The sequence below is a fragment of the Choloepus didactylus genome, chromosome 13 (genome assembly GCF_015220235.1).
Source record: "Choloepus didactylus isolate mChoDid1 chromosome 13, mChoDid1.pri, whole genome shotgun sequence".
NCBI lineage: Eukaryota > Metazoa > Chordata > Mammalia > Pilosa > Megalonychidae > Choloepus > Choloepus didactylus.
The window spans coordinates 91,078,099-91,099,340 of NC_051319.1; the positions used below are offsets into that span (position 1 = coordinate 91,078,099).

The 21,242-nt window shown below is 39.7% G+C and overlaps 1 protein-coding gene across 6 annotated transcripts in view; it reads right to left on the reverse strand.

The window, feature by feature from the left end:
* The window catches only part of PPP2R2B (protein phosphatase 2 regulatory subunit Bbeta), a 495,413-nt gene that overhangs the window by 286,116 nt on the left and 188,055 nt on the right, over window positions 1–21,242 (reverse strand). Inside the window, exon 1 of one of the 6 annotated variants that reach the window (XM_037800855.1) lies at window positions 4,648–4,759. The exons of the other annotated variants lie outside the window; for them this stretch is intronic. Coding sequence (XP_037656783.1) covers window positions 4,648–4,675 — 28 coding nt within the window. The 5' untranslated portion in view covers window positions 4,676–4,759. Of the gene's footprint in view, window positions 1–4,647; window positions 4,760–21,242 lie in introns of those variants that run through there. 6 annotated transcript variants of the gene reach the window in all.

The following is a 21,242-nucleotide window of genomic DNA, read 5'->3' on the forward strand; positions in this document are numbered from 1 at the left end:
TTGGGTACTCAGGAAGTCTATATCCAGGTCCCTTTTGCCAGCCCTTATATGATGCATGTGTTTCCTTGTTGAAGTTAAAGGGCGAGGCCTAGGGCTCCAGAAGGCTCAGAAAGAGGCTGGAGACTAGAGAGAAGAGCTGCTTATAGCCCTGCTTAAGCCCTCTGTGTTAGAATAGACGGGGACAGCAGGGGCCATAACTTTGCAACTGTGTCCACATCTGACTTCTCCACTCCAACAGGGCGAAACATCTCCTTCAAACTGTAGGAGGTTGGTGGTCAGAAAAGCATCTGTCTTCTCTGTATCTACACAGGCAGAGGGAAACACAGGACTGAGTTATGAATCTAGCCAACACAGGGAGTCTGATAAAGTCCACTCCCACTACCCCATTGCACTTTGTTTTGGATAAACTGCTGCTGTCCGGGTTAGATTTTGCTTGTGTGGACACAACACCCCAAGAACTTCCAATTTGCTCTTGACATGGAAAGTGCATTGAAGCATAGGATGGCCCTGTGCCCACAGAGAGATACTGCTACCCTGAGGGAATTTCAAGAATCCAATTAATAGAAAAGAGACCTGTCTTCCTACACTTCAATGGTGAGAAAAAACAGAGTTTCTTCCCCATCCTGTTTCCCCAAATTGCAAAACAATTCCTCATTGGGAAAAAAATTGAAATAATTATTTTTGTGAAGTAACCAAAATCATTTATGAAACAACCAAAGTAGCAAGAAAGCCAATTTGGAAAAGACATTTCCCTGATTTCCTCTTGTAGAAGTTATTCATTTCAGTGGGTATCACTGCAGGGAAAGACATCAGCAAATGTCTTGCTCAGTTAAGCTCCACAAGTTAAGCTGGATGAGCCCAGAGGGACCTGTGAGTTAATTATATACATACAATGCTTCGGCTAACACAATTTAGAAAGTATTTGAAGTTCAAAAAAAAATGGGAAAACAAGTTCTTAACTGAGGTTGTGAATTGTCATTAGATTTCCATGAAGAATAAAGGCAACTTGTGGGTGGAAAATGGCATTTTCCCCATCTCAGGAAAGTGAATGCGGAAGAGAGAAAAGAATAGAAATTTTCTTTGCTATATTTTCGGTAGGGGGGTTAGAGTTCAGCTTGCAATAGATTTACATTCTAGTCCCATCTGATAATTGTCTTTCATACTTGTTTTACTGTTTGTCTAAATTTCACATATGGAATTTCAGTAACAGATGAAGAATGTGCAAGATGATTTAATCCAACTCAGGTGCTTCAGCACCAGTTGCCGTGGCTAATTCTTCCACATGATGAGCTGCATCCATCTCCAAGGCTCTGGTCTTCAGTTATTCTGCAGTTACACAGTCCAGCTTCTCTTGGACATAGATATAATGGTGGGGGAGAAGAAGGAGCTGACAGAGGAGGAAGAGGTCAAGTTCACCACATAGCATGTCAAAGTGGTGAGAAGACATCTTGTCTTCAGTTGAAATGACCTGAACTTTCCAAAGGAGGTCTTGGGTAATGTTAGTATGTAGGAAATTCTTCCTTCTGTCTTCCTGGACTAGATGGGAACAGCTAAGGGATGAATCAGGCAGGTCCAGCTTCATTGGCTAGGCAATGCTCAGGAAACATCCCCTTTTAACCAGAGGGGGGAAGTGGCCCCTCCACAGACTGGGCCTCTGGGTTTATTAATTCTCCCTTTCACATTTCCAACAAAATTCCTTCTGCATTTATTCAACAGTACAGGCATTTCTTCTCTTAAGAGACAGGTTCTGAGAAGACAAATTAGATAGATCCCCATTGATTAAGTGGATTTGAGGTTTCTATTTTGCGCACCACCCTTCACTACTATGAGCAATGATAAAATCCACCCTAAACCAAGAAGAACGAAGCTGTTGGCTTTGTGATTTAACACAATGATATGTTTTATCATCTCCTTTATCGGAGGTAAGGGGGTAGAAGAAGCCCTGTGCAATGCTGTAGTGAGAGGACTGACTAGGCCATTTCTCTGAAGATTCAGTGGCCTTCTTTCTCTTCCTCCAACGTATCAAGTTCTTTCCAAGTGCTGTTGGCTTCTGCACGTGCTGTTACTCATGCCCCTTCCCTGCGTTCTTGGCATCCTTCATTCAGGCTCTCATCTCAGCTGAACAGTCCCTACTTAACTGGGGCATTTCCTGACTACTACATAGTCCCTACCTCTGGTATTTTCTGTCACCACATCTGTTTTTTTTTTTTTTTTTCCTCTTCCCCACGGCACATTGAATTTCGTAGTATTTGTTTACTTATTGTTCTCAACCATTCCCACTATCTCCAACAGTATCTGGCACTTGGTGTTCAATAAATATTTCTGGAAAGGATAAATATTTCTTCAACAACTGAATAAAGCACTGAATTTGTTCAGTGATATTAAGGTTTGTGTAGCCCTACCCTTATTACTGTTTGCGCCACACTCCCTACATATACCCACATAACAAATATTGTAAGCCTGAAATTTTCTAGCTCATAGCCCCTTTTCCTATGTAAATAATTATTTCTATTCATTCATGCATGTATATGCACCAACAATATTTACTAAGCACTTACTATATGCCAAAAATGTTTATTAAACACTTACTATATGTTCTAGATGCCAGGAATACAGAAACAAACAAAAAAGGAGTCTCTTTCTTCATGGAACTTAAATCCTATAATCTGATTTTAACAACAAAAACAATGCATTATATAGCAACAGACTATACAGCATAATATTAAGTGCCCGGGCTCTGAAATCAGGCAAGGTTGCTTTCTCGCCATTTAGTATTGTGTCTTGGAGCAAGTTCCAAGACCTCTCTAAGCCATGGTTTCCTTGTCTATATTAGGAATAAGACTAGTATCTACTTCATAGGGTTACTATGAGGATTAAATGAGATAATGTTTGGAGAGAATATATTGCTATTACTGATTATCTACTTTCACCATCATCATCACCATCAATATTCAACAAATATTTAAGCACCTACTATGAAAGAGTCTGGGACAGGATTGGAGATTCAGCAACATCAATGCATGAGACAGACAGTCATTTTCTGCCATCATGGAACCTAGTTGTCTAATTTACAGTCTAGGTAATGTAAAGGGGACTACAGGCTACAAAAGGGAAAGCACAGGACCCTGGCAAGCACATAATAGGCTGACCTAATTTGGGCCTGTGCTTTCCACAGAAAAGGGCAATTACAAACACACAGTTTTCTTAAATTGTCCAATTCAACATGACAGCATGTCACACATTCTCTTTTTTACCATCCTTGTCATGCCCCCTCCCTCAACACTCACATATATCCTCACCCCAGGTAGACAAGCGCTTCCTACACCAAACCTTTAAAGTCATCCTGTCCAATTAGCACATTAAATATCTACAGTTAAGTGTTTTTGTAAAACCTTTGACTTAAGCCAGTCTGGAGATTCTTAGCATAGGTCTAGGTTTCAGACAGACCTGGTTTGTGTCCCAGCTCAGGCATTTGTGAATTTCATGACTGCTGGCAAGTAATTTAACATCTTCGAGTCTCTGTATTTGTGAAATAGAACAAAATAATAGGAGCCACTTCACAGGGTTGGTGGGTGGCTTCAGAGTCAATGTAAGGAAAGTACCTATACAGGTTTGGCCCATAGCCAGGTGTTATTGAAATGTCAGTTCCCTCTCCTAAAAGTGCCTCCTCTTTCCATCTGCAGAGAATTGGAGAGATGCACCAGAAGTCAATCATTCATATGAACAAAAGTGACCTAGAAATGTGCATTTTACCACCTATCAATCTGTCTTAATGAGCAACTAGAACCTGGATACAAGAAAATTTACCATCTTGCAAAAAGCTCGTTATAAGCCATGATGTCCTGTGCAAACGGAAGGAGTTAGGGTTTTTCCTCTCTTGATTTTCGCTTTATGTGTGTACACAGACCTAGTCACATCTCTCTACCTAGGAAGCATATGGAATCTCTCTTTAGGATCACTTAACACTGAAGTCACAATTGTGTCTCTGAGGTGCTTTATGTGCTGACTGCCCTGAGGATGACCTCTTGAATTTCTAGCAAGGTTTGCAATTCCTTTTTGTGCATATTATAACATGAGTGCTCCTTCAAGATGTCATGTAACCTAGGAAAAGAAAACAAAACCTCTTGCCCTCAAAGTGTCGTATTAATTCCAGACGCTGAGCTCTTAATGGATTTCACCAACTAAAATGTTCCCTCAATTATTCAAGTACAGAAACTTATGAAAACACACAGTGGTGTGCTGGAGCAGGCACATACTGCCCATCTAGAGTCCATTGTGCTGACTGTGCACTTCTCTTCCCTACTGTTTTTTTCAGTGGCATTGTGTTGGTAGCTTAAAATCTGAAATCTGCCATGGTAGGATATTTGTATCATGGAAATCAAGAAAACTACATTAATCAGGACTTTTCTTTCTAGAGCCAGTTGTTAAACACTTACCATCACACCAGAGGAAAAACATTACTTGCTGAAGTACTCCATTCCTTCTATTTACTATAACTGGAGCCAACATCTTTCCCCTCATCCCCATATTCTGTCTAAAGTTCTCTCCATTTGCTCAACACTGTCTCTCAAGCTGTGTCAGACTTACAGAGCATTCCATCATCCAACCAAGCTTCTGCCATAATGTAAATAATTCTTAAAATCCTACCTTTACCATGAAGCTTTCCCATATCCATCAGAGGAGACCTGATGCCTTTGTCTGATGCTTTCCAGGCTGGTTATGAAACGGCCACAGTGAACATGTGGGTGATTTCCCCTATAAGGCTCCTAGACCTGATAATGTAAGGAACATTTGGTGCATGTCCATTCTCAATGAATCATTCTTTTCTACTGTTCAGGCCCCAATGACCCCTTAGTCTTGCCCTTGATTTGCTTAAATGCAAAACAAAAATATCCTCTGTTCCAAATTTCATTGGCAGCTCTTCTACTTGTCTAGATAGGATCATTTAAAAAATTATTTTATTAGATAGGATAATGAGGCAATGAGAGAGAAGGAATAAAATCCAAGAGCCCAGAATTTAAAGTCTGAGAGTAAACATCCTCTTGTATCCTTTCTCAACTCAGTGGCTTTAGAAAGATTTAAATTTAGGCTGTCCAGTGCAAGATAGTTTTAATTTGCATTGTATCATTTAGGTACTAGTTGAGGATTTCAAAAGCAGTTTAGTAACACTCCAGGGTATTTCCTAAGTACCTGATTACATTTCTCAGTTAAAACTTAGTATAATTTAAATAACAATATATATTGGGAAATGTCTTTCAAATTTCTTTAAAATGTACCAAGCTATAACAGTTTACAGGATTCATCCGAAGAAAATAATCATGAATGTGGGCAAAAATATAGCCATAAGGTTATTTCTCAGAGCACTGTTTATAATTATAAAAATCGGGAAATAACCCAAATGTCCAACAATAGAATTGGCTAGACAAATTGTGGTGTGTTTATATAACACACCAAGTGAAGCTTTGTTGAGTTCATATGAGTTTATATTGAGTTCATATTATTGAAGAAAATTATTGAGCCATTTATATAATAATAGCAAACAGCTAACATTTTTGAGCATTTACTATGTACTAGGCACTGTGCTAAGGGTTTTACTTGCATTATCTCATTTAATTCTTACAACCACCCCTACACAGTACTATTGTTATCTCCATTTTACTGAGGCTAAAAGAGTGAAATAATAGACCCAAAGTCACACATATGGGGGCCTGGCTCTGAACCATGATCTGTCTCTGAAGCCCATGTTCTTAACCATTGTGCTTCAAGCAACTGTATGTATACTAATTCTTCACCATGGATGTGTGTGTTGGGTGGGTAGCGGTCACGCCAGAATCACCTGGAGGTACTTGTCCAAACCACCCACTATTAGATTTTGATTTGTCCCTCCTGGGGAAGAAGATCCTCTCAGTTAAATGTCACTGCTACTGTGTTGATAAGGATGTAGAGAAATAGGAACCCACATAACCTGCTGGTGGGATTGCAAAATGGTGCAGTCATTTTGGAAAATAATTTGGCAGTTCCTCAAAAAGTTAAACATAGAGTTAACATATGGCCCAGCAGTTCTTCTCCTAGGTATGTACCCAAGAAAAACAAAAACATATGTTCACCCCAAAAATTGTACGTGAATGTTCATAAGCAGCATTATTCATAATAGCCAAAATGTGGAAACAACCCAAATGCTTATCAACATTTGGATAAATGAAATGAATGAATGAACAAAATGTGGCATATTCATACAAAGGAATACAATGCATTCATTATGAAAAAATGATACATGCTACAACATGGATGAACCTTGAAAACATAATGCTAAATGACATAGTGTATATGATTCTATTTGTGTGAACTGTCCAGAATAGGCAAATCCATAGAGATAGAAGGTAGATTAGTGGTTGCCAGGGGCTGGAGGGAGGATGGAAAGGGAGAGATTGCTAATGGTTCAGGATTTCTTTTGTTCTAAAATTAGCAAGGGACAATGGTTGCACAACTTTGAATATACTAAAAACCACTGAATACACCAAAAAAAAAACTCTTTAAAAGTGAATTTTATGGTATGAGAAAAAATCTATGTTACTATGAACCACAGTTAGTTTTGGGAGCATGCTATAATTTAAAAGTCATCTAATAACAAGGATAGATGTCCATGTTATGTTATTTTAAAAAAACAAATAATAATACAAATGTACTGAATGATTTCTTTTTTGGTTAAAAAATGTGCATATCCAAAAATAAATATTTCAAGATATTGGCAGTGATTATCTGTGGTTTCTTTTTTGTTCATATTTTTGCCAAAGAAAATTTAGAACATGTATTATTTGTAGTAAGATAATTTTATATTTTAAAAAGATTTTTTTCTAATACCTTGAAGCACTTTTAGGAGGAAACCTTGTATTGAAAGGATCAAATTATTTCCTTCAAACCAGGAAATTAAGAGTCACTTATGTAAAAATGTATAGTGTATCAGAATATACAGAGCAGCTTTGTCCAAGAGAAATATAATGTAAGCCACACTTGTAAATTCTCTAGCTGCCTCATTAAAAAGTGAAAAGAATAGGTGAAATTAGTTTAAATAACATTATATTTAATCAAATATATCCAAAATATCATAATTTCAACATATAATCAATATAAAGTCTAATGATGTATTTATATTTTTGTTTCATATCTTTGAAATCCAGTGTGCATTTTATACTTACAGCCTCTCTCAAAATGAACCACATTTCAAGTGCTCAATAGCCACTTTTGGCTCATAGCTACTGTACCGGGCAGCACAGGTACAGAGGAACTATTCCAAAAACTTTACTCCATTTACAAAAAGTGATTTAATGTATTCTTACAAAGAGAAATTTTTATCTACTAAGGACCTGAATTATAATGTAATGCCAAAGCCAAATTAAGCAATGTTAATCTGATGAAGATCATGACTATTTTGAGTAAATAAACTAGGCAGATATATGAAAAAAAATGTATATATATATATATATATATATATATATACACACAACCCACATATATATATTCACACACACATATACATATATAGTATGTAATAACAAGTTTGAATCCAATCTATATTTACCCCTAAAACTAGTAAACTGGATGAATAGAATAAAAAAAGATCAAGACTAAAAATGCTAATATGATGCCATATAACAAACTTAGTTAGGAAGAAGGATGTACTACACTGTTCAGTTACTGTAATAGTTACCTCCCTAAAAACCAAACTGTTTCGTTCAACACTGAAGGCTTCAATTCTGGCTACGAGAAGAAGCCAAACAGCCAGATGCCACTGCTGAAAAAAATAATTTTAACAGCTGGGCATCTGGACTCTATTATGTTCACTCAAGGTGGAGAAATTTAAAGGAATAGCTATAGGCATCCAGTTGAGAACGAATAGTAGTCTTTATACTGTGTTAAGAGAATGGAACTTTGTGGTCACATGATCAGTGGATTCATTTTTGAGTACTTATTGAACTATATATAGCACTGCTTTTGACACATACATGTAAACAGTTGTGCATGTGCAATTGAGCACTCCCTCCTTTCTAATACACTTTCTCCACTGATTCTTCTTGATTCTCCTTGCTACCTCAATGCATACTCCTCAGGCTCATTTGCTGCCTCCCCCTCACCTCTCTGAGCTCTAAATGTACAAGCACTCTAGAGTTCAGTTCTCAGACTTCTTCTCTATCGAAAGCCCCACACTAGGTGACCTCATCCAAACTCAATGCTTACCATTGCCACAACCACAACATTTTGAATTTTGAGCACAAACCTCTCGCCTGAGCCCCAGACCGATGTCACCAACAGCTGACCTGACATTTCACTGGAGTATCTACAACACATCTCAATCCCTAATTTTGCCCCCACCATATCTGCTCCACTTTCCTGTTTCTTGGGCTCAAAACTGTGGTGCCATCCTTGATTTCTCTCTTTCGTTCCCCACATCCTTCCTGTCCATCAGCAACTCCTTTCAGCTCTAACTTCAAAATATACCCAGAATCCAACCACTTCTCACCACCTCCACTCCTACTACACCATGCTCCGACTGCTATTGTATCTCACCAAGATTATTTCAATAGATTCTAAATGGTCTCTGAGTCCTCCTTCACCTCCCTACAGACTAGTTGCTATGCAGCAGGCAGAATGTTTCTTTTAAATGCAAATCACTTCATGTCACTTTTCTGCTCCAAGCCCTTTATTGGCTTCCTACATCATTCAGAGTAAAAATTTCTTAAAATGTTTAACAGATTTGGCTTTAGCTGGATCTCTATCCTTATTTCTTTTCACTTTTCATCTGCAGCACCACCAATTCCTGTCTTGCCCTCGTCTCCCCACCCGCACAGCCATGTTGGCATCCCTGTTGCTCCTCAAGCACACCAGGAAGGGCCCTCCCATCACAGGACTTTGCATCTGTTGCTACCTCTATGCCGAGAGCCTTCTACCAAACACCAGCGAAGCTGAGTGCTTCACTTCATTCAGGCATCTGCTACAATACCAACTTTTGTGGTATGTTCTCTAATCACTCCATATAAAATGAAATGGCACCCCCTCTCCCAGCACTCTCTACCTCCATATCTCTACTCAACAGTATATATTTATTTGGGTTTGGCTCTTATTCCAGTAAGAATATAATTTTCAGGAAGAACCTGTCTTTTTTATTTCTGCTGTATCTCCAGCACCTAAAATGTGCCTGGCACATATTGGTTATGCTAGCGTGTCTTGTCAAAGAATGGAAGAGTCAAGATATGTTTTCTTAATAATGAAGATATATCAGGAGGGAACCCTGAAGAACAATAAACTTTGGATGCTAAATACACATCCAGCAAGGTTCAAGCTAAACAGCAGCTTAGAGATTTGCATAAGATGGTGGAGTGAGATGCTTCAGGGCGCCATCCCTCTACAGAAGCTTTGAACAACCAGTAAGCACCAGCAATAACATCTTTCTAAAAGCTCCAGAAAACAGTTAAAGGATTGCAATAACAGGATGAGTGCTGCATCAAGAAAAACGCCACTTAAAAGTTATAAGATCTCATGATGTCCTGGCTGGCCCCTCTCCTACCCCTCACAGGACAGCTCACAGCTGGTCCACCCTCCCAGTGCACCCCTAGTCCCAGTCCCTGAAGGAGAAGAGTAACCCTTGTGTACATACTGGGAGCATTTATGTCTGGCTTCATCTGTCTGCTGGTGGCCTGAGGGATTTGCAGTCCCAGAACTTTCTATGTAAATGGAGGAATTCCTAGGGCCACATGCACATCCCCAAGACAAGAGGCACATGCAGAAAGGATCAGGGAGGCCCCTACATTTTGGCCTGGAGCTATTCTCTAAACTTATTGTACGGCTAAGCTCTGAAAGAGAACACTCACACAGCTCAATCTTCGAAGTCTGGGAAAGGTGTTTTCTTTTTTTCCTTCTTTTTTTTTACGTTACCTCCTGGCATTTGTGGAAAGCTCTGTCATAACACTAGCTGAACACAAGCTTAAGGAACAGGAGCCTCAGGGTCTAAATTCCAGCGATAACACACTAAAATATTAAAATGTCAAGGTTTCAACAAAAGATTACAAAACACACAAAGAAACAGGAAGTGATGGCCCAGGCAAAGGATAAGATTAAAGCATTAGGAACCATTAATAAGAAGGATCAGACCTGGGATTTTCTGGAGAAAGACTTCAAAAAATTAGTCCTAAAATTTCTCAAAAAGCCAAAGTAAAACATGGACAAAGAAGTAGGGAAATCAGGAAAATGACAGAGAAACACAAAAAGAATATTAATAGAGAGACAGAAATTAAGAAAGAGAAACAAACGAAGCTGAAGACCACAACCTCAGAAATTAAAAATTCTTTAGAGGGCTTCAACAGCAGATTGAAGCTGGCAGAAGAGTCAATGAATTTGAAGATTAAACAATAGAAATTATTCAGTTTGAGAACAAGAAAGAGAAAAGAACAAAAAATAAATAAATAAATAGAGCCTGAGGAACCTGTGGGTCACCATCAAGTATGCCGATATATGCATTATTAGAACCCTAGAAGGAGAAGAAAGAAAGGGGCAGAGAGCACATTCAAGGAGATAATGACTGAAAACCTCCCAAATTTAAGGAAAGACATGAATAGACACATCCAAGCTGTTCAGCACACTCCAAACAGGATAAACCCAAATAGACCCACACCACACCATGTTGTAATGTATCTGTCAAATGCCAAAGATAAAGAGAGAATTCTGTACCTATCTCTAAACTTTGAGATGCTGATCCCTTAGTGTATAACCTGATTGGTCTCTGGAACAATGCATATCTCTGAGACACCTGAAACTCAGAGTTAGAGCTCAGTGGATATGAATGTCAGTATTAGTGCATACAGCAACTGTTAAAAAAAAAAAGCTCAAAAAGAGTTCAATTAGTGATATGAATGAAGCAGATCTGGTTAAGACTACAGCAAACCAGGCCAAAGGGTAAAGGTTGAAACTGACTGTGTTTTAAAACTTCAACTTCCATATGAGACCAAGGGAAGAGATGTCTATTTGCTGCGGGATCTATATTTTCTAAACAGTATAACTGTACATAGTCGGTTTGTTCAAACACCACAATTACATGGAACTTTGAATAGGAAGTGAGATACAGTAGGTTAGTATAGGTTACAATGAAATAGAGACACATCCCAAAGTAATTTGGGCAGATAATAAAAAATATATTTACAGCCTCCCCCCCACCCCCACCCCGAGGATCTAGGGGAAGGTGCGGATATGTTGGACATCCTCACCTGGACTGGTGTTGATGTTGTCGCAAACATTGGGACTGGCGGTTTGATGTGCCGAGCCCTCGATCGTGGGACTTGCCCTTATGAAGCTCGTTACTGCAAAGGAGAGGCTAAACTTGCATATAATTGTGCCTAAGAGTATCCCCCTGAGTACCTCTTTGTTGCTCAGATGTGGCCCTCTGTCTCTCTAAATGAGTCACCTCGGCAGGTGAACTCATTGCCCTCCCCCCTACTTGGGACCCGACTCCCAGGGGTGTAAATCTCCCTGGCAACGCAGGATATGACTCCCGGGGACGAATCTGGACCCAGCATCATGGGATTGAGAATATCTTCTTGACCAAAAGGGGGATGTAAAATGAGATGAAATAGTTCCAGTGGCTGAGAGATTTCAAGTGGAGTCGAGAGGTCACTCTGGTGGACATTCTTATGCACTATATAGATAACACCTCTTAGGCTTTAATGTGTTGGAATAGCTAGAAGTAAATACCTGAAACTACCAAACTCCAGCCCAGAAGTCTGGAATCCTGAAGTAGATTATATAATAATGTAGATTACAAGGGGTGACACTGTGATTGTGAAAACCTTGTGGATCACACTCCCTTTATCTAGTGTATGGATGGATGGGTAAAAAATGGGGATAAAAACTAAATGACAAATAGGGTGGGATGGGGGGGATGGTTTGGGTGTTCTTTTTTCACTTTTGTTTTTTATTCTTATTCTGATTCTTTCTGATGTGAGGAAAATGTTCAGAAATAGGTTGTGGTGATGAACGGATAACTATATGATCGTACTGTGAACAGTTGATTGTATACCATGGATGATTGTATGGTATGTGAATATATTTTAATAAAACTGAATTTAAAAAAAAAGAGAGAGAATTCTGAAAGTTGCAAGAGAGAAGCAACATGTCACATACAAAGAAGCTTCAGTCAGATTAAGTGCCCAATTCTCTTTGGAAAACATGGAAGCAAGAAGGCAGTAGAAAACATATTTAAAGTTCTGAAAGCAAAAATTTCCAACCAAGAATTTTGTATCCAGCAAAACCATCTTTCAAAAATGAGGGCAGAATTAAGACATTTCCAGAAAAACAAAAACTGAGGGACTTCATCACTACTAGATCAGCCTTACAAGAAATGCTAAAGGGAATTCTGAAGGTTGAAAGGGAAGGACACCAGACAATTGACTGAAGCCGCATGAAGAAATAAAGATCTCAGGTAAAGGCAATGACACGGGTAAATATAAATACTAGTCTTAGTGTATTTTTGATTTGTAACTCCATGTTTTACTTTCTACAGGCTCTAAAAGGCAAATGCATAAAATGTAATGATAAATCAATGGTTTGGGATTCTTAATGTATAAATATGTAATTTGTGACAAGAATTACAAAAAGGTGGGGAGATGGAAGGGTATAGGAAGATAGTTTATTTATGCTATTGAAGTTGATAAGTTGGTATCAAAGCAAATGAGATTGTTATAGGTTTACGATGTTAAATTTAAGCCTCATGGTAACCACAAAGAAAATATCAGAGAATATGCAAACTCATAGAGACAAAGTGGAATACAGGTTACCAGGGGCATGGGGGAAAGGGTAATGGGAAGTTAATGCAAAATGAGAGTAGTGTTTTCGTTTGGGGTGAAGGTAAAGTTCTAGTAATGGATGGTGGTGAGGGTACTGCAACTTCATGAATGTGATTAACCCCACTGGGTTTTAGCATGAGAATTAAAAAAAAAACAATTAAAAAAAAATTAAAAAAAAAGAAAGAGAAACTAAAGTGAGAATGGCAATTAAATACAATACACGATAATGGATGGGATCTAAGAATGGAGGAGAAAAGTCTCAACAGGACATTATTGGGACATAAGAAGAGCTGGAATGTAGAATGTAAGTTTTATATCAATGTTAAATTTCTTTAGCTCGATAACTGCACTTTGGGTGATTATATAAGTGAATATCCTTGATCATAGGAAATGTTCATGGAAGTATTATGTGTTCAAGGCGTATGATGAGTGCAACCTGCTTCAGATGTTCAGAAGATAGGAAGATAGTTAGACAGATAGATAGATAGATAGATAGATAGATAGATAGGTGATAGATAGATGGATAGATGATAGATGATAGATGATAGAAAAAATGATATGGTAAAGGTGGAAAAATGTTGAAGTTGGTGGATCTGGGTGTCTGGGGGGTTAGGGGTCTATTGAAGTTCTCCGCATGGAGTTTGCATTATTTTTGAAACTGTCCTGTAAGTTTGAAATTAATTCAAAATAAAAGGTTTTAAAAAGTGGCTTAGAGATCATTAGGTCCAACCCATCATTTTGCTGATGAGGAAACTGAGGCTTAGAGAAAAGAAGTGACATGCCAGATCACCTGGTAAATTAGTGACGGACCCAAAGCAGGTCCTGGGGTCCTGGCTCCCTGGCTCCTCCTCCTTTGCCCACAGTGACCATCCTTAACTTTTCTTGTGCTGGGTATACCATTTTTTCTTAAAATGATTGGTGGAAATTTATCTGAAATTGCATGATGAAGGTTAAAGTAGTATATTTACTGAGGTTGCTGAACTTCCCAGTATTTTAAGGTCAATATCAAGGGGAGAAATCTAAATGTCACTCTGGGGCCAGCCCTGGGAAAAACTGTGAAGTATCAGAGCTTCTGTTTATCTCCCTCAACTCTAGTTCTTTGCCCTGAGGTGGATCAGGGGAGGGCTTCAGGAAAGGATGTCTCCATCCTCCTGACCCACAGCTGCAGAGGTTTAGGAAGGAGGTCCTTCTGCTCACTCAGAACCAGCTCTAATCATCCTCTCCTGCCCCTCCATGGTCTGTCACTTCCACTTCTTTGCTAAGTATGGGCTCCTTTGGAAGCTACAAAATATACCACATTTTAAATTTAGCCCATCATGGGGGAAAACACTTTGAAAAATTGTCACCCTGGCCATTACTTCACTGTGTGATAAATTACAGAAGCCAGAATTCAATAACTAGATGGCCCGTGAACTAGTAAATAAGGCTATATATTTTTTAAAATTCAACAAATATGTATGAACAAATATGGAATGAAAATAAATATGTTAAACATCCTTCAAAGGGAGACCTCTGTCATTTCCATTTATCATCTGCAGCCTTACCAGGATGGAACAAAAGATGATAATCAAAGTTCATGAATTTACATCTGAAAAGTAACATAGGTCCTGAATAGTGGTTTTAACATTTTTGGGATCACAGATCCCTTTGAGAATTTGATGAAGGCTTTGAACTCTCCTCAAAAAGAAAAACATAGTTTAGAGCACTCCCTGTTTCTAAATGTTGACTCATTATGTCTATTTCATAGAAAGAAAAAGAGAAAAAAATTAAAAAGGCCTGAGACCAAAGAAAGGCCCAAAGTTGAATGCAAGTTTAGAATTATAATGTCACTACCTTCTGTGCATATTTTTCTATGGAGAATGAGAGTAGCTATCATGTATTCAGTGCTTAATAGATAATGATACAATGTGGTCTCCTTTCTAAGATAGGCCTATTATGTTATTAACACACACGCACGCACACACACACACACACACACACACACACACGCACCATTACCATCACCTTTTGGGCATATTTGAATTTGCTGTCTTTTACTCTTATTTAACTTCTTAAGGTCCTCATGCATCAGTCTTTATCCCTTCCAATGTATCCTCCTCACTAAGTCAGAGTGATCTCTCTAAATCATGGATCTGGACTTGTCACTCTTTTGTGTTTTACACCCTGCATCATTTCCTCTTGCCTAGGGAATCTCCTAAACCCAATGGCATGGAGTCATTAGTGTCTTTTGAGGTGTTATTCAGTGTTTTTGGAAAAGAGGAACAGAGTTTGGGGGAAAAATGATTTACCTCTCTGTTAGAGATTTATGATGTGCATTAAAAACCCTACGTCCTGCAATAAAGAAGTCAATTTAACTTTGTTTAAAGGAGAATTTTACATATTAATTTGACCACATTGACGTTCTACAGGATGCCTGTGTTATGCAGGAAACATTGGCTAATGCTGGCCTATAGAGTAACACAGTCTGGCTCATAGTCTCCTTAATCTAATTCCACCCTAGATTTCTAGCTCATTTTCTGTCATCCTTGTCAGAAACCTTATGCTTCAGGAACAGTGGATCATTTCCAGTTTCTTGAAGAACTTTGAGCTTTGCACCTGCTCTGCCCTCTGTCAAAGAATATATTTCCTCCCACTCAGCCTCCCATTTATTCCCTGGCGACTTGGTTCTCATTATATAATGTCCAGCTTAATACTCCTCTAAACTTTTCCCTCCCATTGTTGGTACCCACCCTCTCCCCTACTTCCAACAGTTAGTTGGATCTATGGAATTTTGTATATAAAAATAATAATTACTTTTGTTTATTGAACAGATAAAGAAATACATAGATTAAGGAACTTACTCCTTTATCTGTGTTTCTATCTTTTGAATGGTATCCACCATCTACCTAACTGCCCAAGCCAGAAACCCAAAAGACATTTTTAATACTTTCTAACTTTACCCAACATCCAGTCAGGTGCCAAGTCCAAAAATTCCAGCTCCCTAACAGTCTTAAAATTTGTCCACTTTTATCCATCCACACTGCCACTAATTTAGCTTGAGTCACTATCATCTCTCAGCAATTTTTCTCCAATAACTTCTTAGTAAATCTGCCTATCTCTGTGTTGCTACAATCTAACCATCCTAAAGTGCAGACCCAGTCATGCCACTGGCCCCATTCACAGTCCTTGAGTGGCTTCCCATAATTCTTAGAAAAACATCCAAGATGCTTAACACAGCTTAATGGACCCTTTAAGGACTGGCTACTGCCTGCTTCTCCACCTTCATTTCTTAGTACTCAGGGCCTCACAATCTACACTAGAAGCCACACTGTGCCTCTCACAATTCTTGGCCTTGCCAAGAGTTTCTTCTTGCCTGGAACCTTCTACGTTGCTTCTTCCTGTTCTTAAAATTCTCCTCCTTCTCTGCCTCACTTTGCTAGTTCTCACTGGTCCTTCAGGACCCAGCTTTCCAGAAGTAGGCCAAGGTTAGTGCCCTTCCTCTGTGACCCCATAACATCTGGACATCCCTTGCTCTTCTTCAGTGAGATCTGTGGGGCCAGGAGCTGTGTCAATCACTGTTGCATCTCTGTACTGAACAGTGCCTGACACACAACACAGAATAAGCATGTAATAATCATTTGAGTATGAATTAATTAAAAAACAAATAAATGGTTGAATGAAAGCAAAATGAAAAGGGCAACTTAGAGTTGCCCTAAGAGAAGGAATTAAGAGCTTTATTGCACACATCCACTTGCCTTTGTCTTTTATGTCAAATTACACTGTCTTTTCAATTCCCAAAAGCACCATGTGGCTCCCATTGCAGGGCCTTTGCATTTGCCTGGAATGCTCTTCTCTCTCTCAAATACTGCTCAGTTAACGCCTCCTTATCCTTCCCTTCCAGAAGGGAAGGATTCTTGCTGATGCAGACCAGATAAGCCCCTGTGCTCTTTTACGTTCATAGTCCTGTGTGCCTCTCCTCCAGCACTCTCACTGCCATGTACTTCTACATCTATGTCTGTGGCTATACATTTAGACATTGTTTTCCCTAGTAGACAGCAAGCTCCAGGAGTAGAGTATCATACTTGTTTTTTATTCAGCATCATATTCCCAATGCCAAAGTACAGTGCCTGATAAACAAAATAAACATTTGTTAAGAGAATGCATGAATGAAAAACTCAGTGTCTCATCAGCAGTTTGTTGATTCATTTCAGCACTGCATATGTAAGAGAACTTCAATAACTAATAGTTGCTTGTTAAATGAAAACTAGAACTGATTTTCCTTCCCAATTTATAAAGTCATGAACTACCATGATTGAGGTAAATAAAAATTCAACCCTACAAATTTAGCAACATTTTTGTATTTTCACAGCACCCTGCAATATGTTCATGGCTTCCCTTGAAATGCATGTTGTCAAAAGATTTCCATCACTGCCCAGCTCCTGGACTCCACCTCATTAGGCAAATAAGGAGCTGCAAATTCCATCTCCACTAAAGGAAAGGACAACAGTCCTAATTCATAGATTCCATAATGTGCACATAATTGGGAGGCTTGAAAACCTGTCATGTCACAAATTAGTCAGTGATTCTTCAATAAGTGATTATTGAAATGACAAAACAAATAGTCCTGAGAGTCATTACTGTCTATCAAGTCATTGGAGCTAAATAATATTGACTAAGTGGTGGCCTGGCTAAGTTTTCTAATATGCCGAGGGCTAAGCGAAAGAGAATAGGTTTAAACAAAAGAAGAGAGAGACAGTGACATTATTAACATGGCAATGTAAGACATGCCCTGGAAAAGTCTCCCCTCAGAACCAACTAATAAAAGGACAAATTGGACTTTATTAGGTCTCCGGAGTTTGATAGAGATTGTAGAAATACCCACAGATGTTGACTTGAAGAAAAAGAAAAACATACCCAAATCAGATAGGACATTTGTTTCCAAGACCTGCCAGTCTAGACCCTTCTCCCTTACTTGGTCCTGCTTAGCTTGGAAGTTGCACAGAGGCAGCACAGCCTGCTGCAGATACAGATGATAAAGCAACTCATAGGAGCAAGTTAGAACCCCATGCATGTCCAGGCACAGAGACCCAAGTCTACAAAGACCCAGGGTGGAACACAAGCAGCTAAGGAGCACCACAAACAAAAAGTGCCTCAACAGAGAAAAGAGACTGCAGTAGATCTGTTGGCAAGAGGTATGCTCACTTAATCCAGACTCTGTTGGCTGGGCCACCTAAATGGAAAATGGACTTTTCCAGATTGACCCCATCTGGCTCCCTGGGGTAGGATACCCTAACAGGAAAGAAACCAGAGGTAGAAAATCCTCAAAGGAAAAAAGGAGAAAGGGGAAACTGAACTGCTGTAAGACAGGATGGGTCCCTGAACTGAAAACTGACAGGAAAAGAGGATGCAGAGTGACAGCAAAAATTTAAACAAATTATAGGAGCTGAGGAGAAAATTCTGCACCAAAACTAAAACAGAACAGATCAAGATTCTCAGAGAAGAAATAGAGGAAAGGAATCTTTCTCCTGGAGGTGAAACTTTTGCACACAAAAGGGGCAATTTTAAAAATTGTGCTGCACATTCAGGACAAGAATCACATGCAAAAGAGCTGAGAAAATCTGAACAGTTAAACACTTGCAACTCTAAAGGTCCATAATAAGTTGGACCAAGTGCCAAAGAACAGCCTTAATGCAAAGCCAATCAATAATAAAACCTTAATCAAGAGGCAGAGACTGACCTTCAGAGTTAACATCAAAATAATCAGATGCCCAGATATCAGCAAAAAGCTTACAAGCCATATAAAAAAATAGGAAGATATGGCTTAGTCAAGGAATAAGTTAAAATTTCAGAGGAGACACAGAATTTGGAACAACTAATCAAAGAAGTTCACACAAATCTCCCAAATCAATTCAAGGAGACAAAGGAAAATATGGGTAGAAATAAACTAATGGTGGATATAGAGCCAAAGAATACCTATGTGAGCATAAATAAGAGTACAAAAGTCTAAACAGAAGCATAACAGAAATTATGAGGATGAAAGGTAAAATGATGGAGATTAAAAATACACTAGAGGCATCCAACAGCAGATTTGAAAGGCAGAAGAAAGAATCAGCAAATTAGAGGACAGGACAATCAAAATCATACAGTCAGAAGAACAGATAGAGAAAATAATAGATAAAATTGAGTGGCACTCAGGGATTTGAGTGACAGCATGAAGCATATAAACATACACATAATGGGAAGGGAAAGGGGGCAGAAAGAATATTTGAAGAAATAATGGCTGAAAATTTCTTAACTCTCAAGAAACTTAAGACACATACACATGTCCAAGATATAAATATACATGTCCATGAAGTGCAATTTATTCCAAATAGAATAAACCCTAATAGAGCTATTATGAGACACATACTATCAGAATGTCAGATGCCAAAGATAAAGAGAGAATTCTGGAAGCAGCAAGAAAAAAGCAATTCATCACATACAAGGGATCCTTAATGAGACTAAGTGTTGATTTCTCATCAGAAACCAAGGGGGCAAGAAGGCAATTGTATGATATATTTAAGGCACTTAAAGAGAAAAACTTCCAGCCCCAAATTCTTTATCCAGCAAAACTGTCCTTCATAGACAAACAGAAACTGAGAGAGTTCATCAACAAAAGACCTGATTAACAAGAATTACTAAAGGGAATTCTTCAGGTTGGAATGAAAAGACAGAATAGAGTGGTCTGGAGTGGTGTAAAGAAGTGAAGATCTTCAGTGAAGGTAACTACAAGGGTAAATATAAAACCCAATAGGGGAGGCAGGGTAAGATGGCAGACTGGTGAGCTGTATGTTTTAGTTACTCCTCCAGGAAAGTAGGTAGAAAGCCAGGAACTGCGTGGACTGGACACCACAGAGCAATCTGTCTTTGGGCATACTTCATACAACACTCATGAAAATGTGGAACTGCTGAGATCAGCGAAATGTGTAAGTTTTTGCGGCCAGGGGACCCGCGCCCCTCCCTGCCAGGCTCAGTCCCGTGGGAGGAGGGGCTGTCAGCTCCGGGAAGGAGAAGGGAGAACTGCAGTGGCAGCCCTTATCGGAAACTCATTCTACTGATCCAAACTCCAACCATAGATAGACTGAGACCAGACACCAGAGAATCTGAGAGCAGCCAGCCCAGCAGAGAGGAGACAGGCATAGAAAAAAAACAACACGAAAAACTCCAAAATAAAAGCGGAGGATTTTTGGAGTTCTGGTGAACATAGAAAGGGGAAGGGCAGAGCCCAGGCCCGAGCTCAGGCCCTGAGGTGCATATGCAAATCCCGAAGAAAAGCTGATCTCTCTACCCTGTGGACCTTTCCTTAATGGCCCTGGTTGCTTTGTCTCTTAGCATTTCAATAACCCATTAGATCTCTGAGGAGGGCCCTTTTTTTTTTTTTTTTTTTAATCCTTTTTTCTTTTTCTAAAACAATTACTCTAAGAAGCCCAATACAGAAAGCTTCAAAGACTTGCAATTTGGGCAGGTCAAGTCAAGAGCAGAACTAGGAGAGCTCTGAGACAAAACGCAATAATCCAGTGGCTGAGAAAATTCACTAAACACCACAACTTCCCAAGAAAGGGGGGGTGTCCGCTCGCAGCCATCATCCTGGTGGACGGGAAGCACTCCTGCCCATCGCCAGCCCCGTGGCCCGGAGCTGCCCCAGGTGGCCCAGTGTGAAGGAGGTGCTTCGAATGACAGGCACACACCACAAAACTGGGCATGGACATTAGCCTTCCCTGGAACCTCAGCTGATTGTCCCAGAGTTGGGAAGGTAGAGCAGTGTGAATTAACAAAGCCCCATTCAGCCATCATTTCAGCAGACTGGGAGCCTCCCTACACAGCCCAGCAGCCCAGAACTGCCCTGGGGGGACGGCACTCACCTGTGACATAGCACAGTCATCCCTCAACAGAGGACCCGGGGTGCACGGCCTGGAAGAGGGGCCCACTTGCAAGTCTCAGGAGCCATACGCCAATACCAAGGACTTGTGAGTCAGTGGCAGAGACAAACTGTGGCAGGACTGAACTGAAGGACTAGACTATTGCAGCAGCTTTAAAACTCTAGGATCACCAGGGAGACTTGATTATTAGAGCCACCCCCCCCCCCTCTGACTGCCCAGAAACACGCCCAATATACAGGGCAGGCAACACCAACTACACATGCAAGCTTGGTACACCAATTGGACCCCACAAGACTCACTCCCCCACTCACCAAAAAGGCTAAGCAGGGGAGAACTGGCTTGTGGAGAACAGGTGGCTCGTGGACGCCACCTGCTGGTTAGTTAGAGAAAGTGTACTCCACGAAGCTGTAGATCTGATAAATTAGAGATAAGGACTTCAATTGGTCTACAAACCCTAAAAGAACCCTATCAAGTTCAGCAAATGCCACGAGGCCAAAAACAACAGAAAATTATA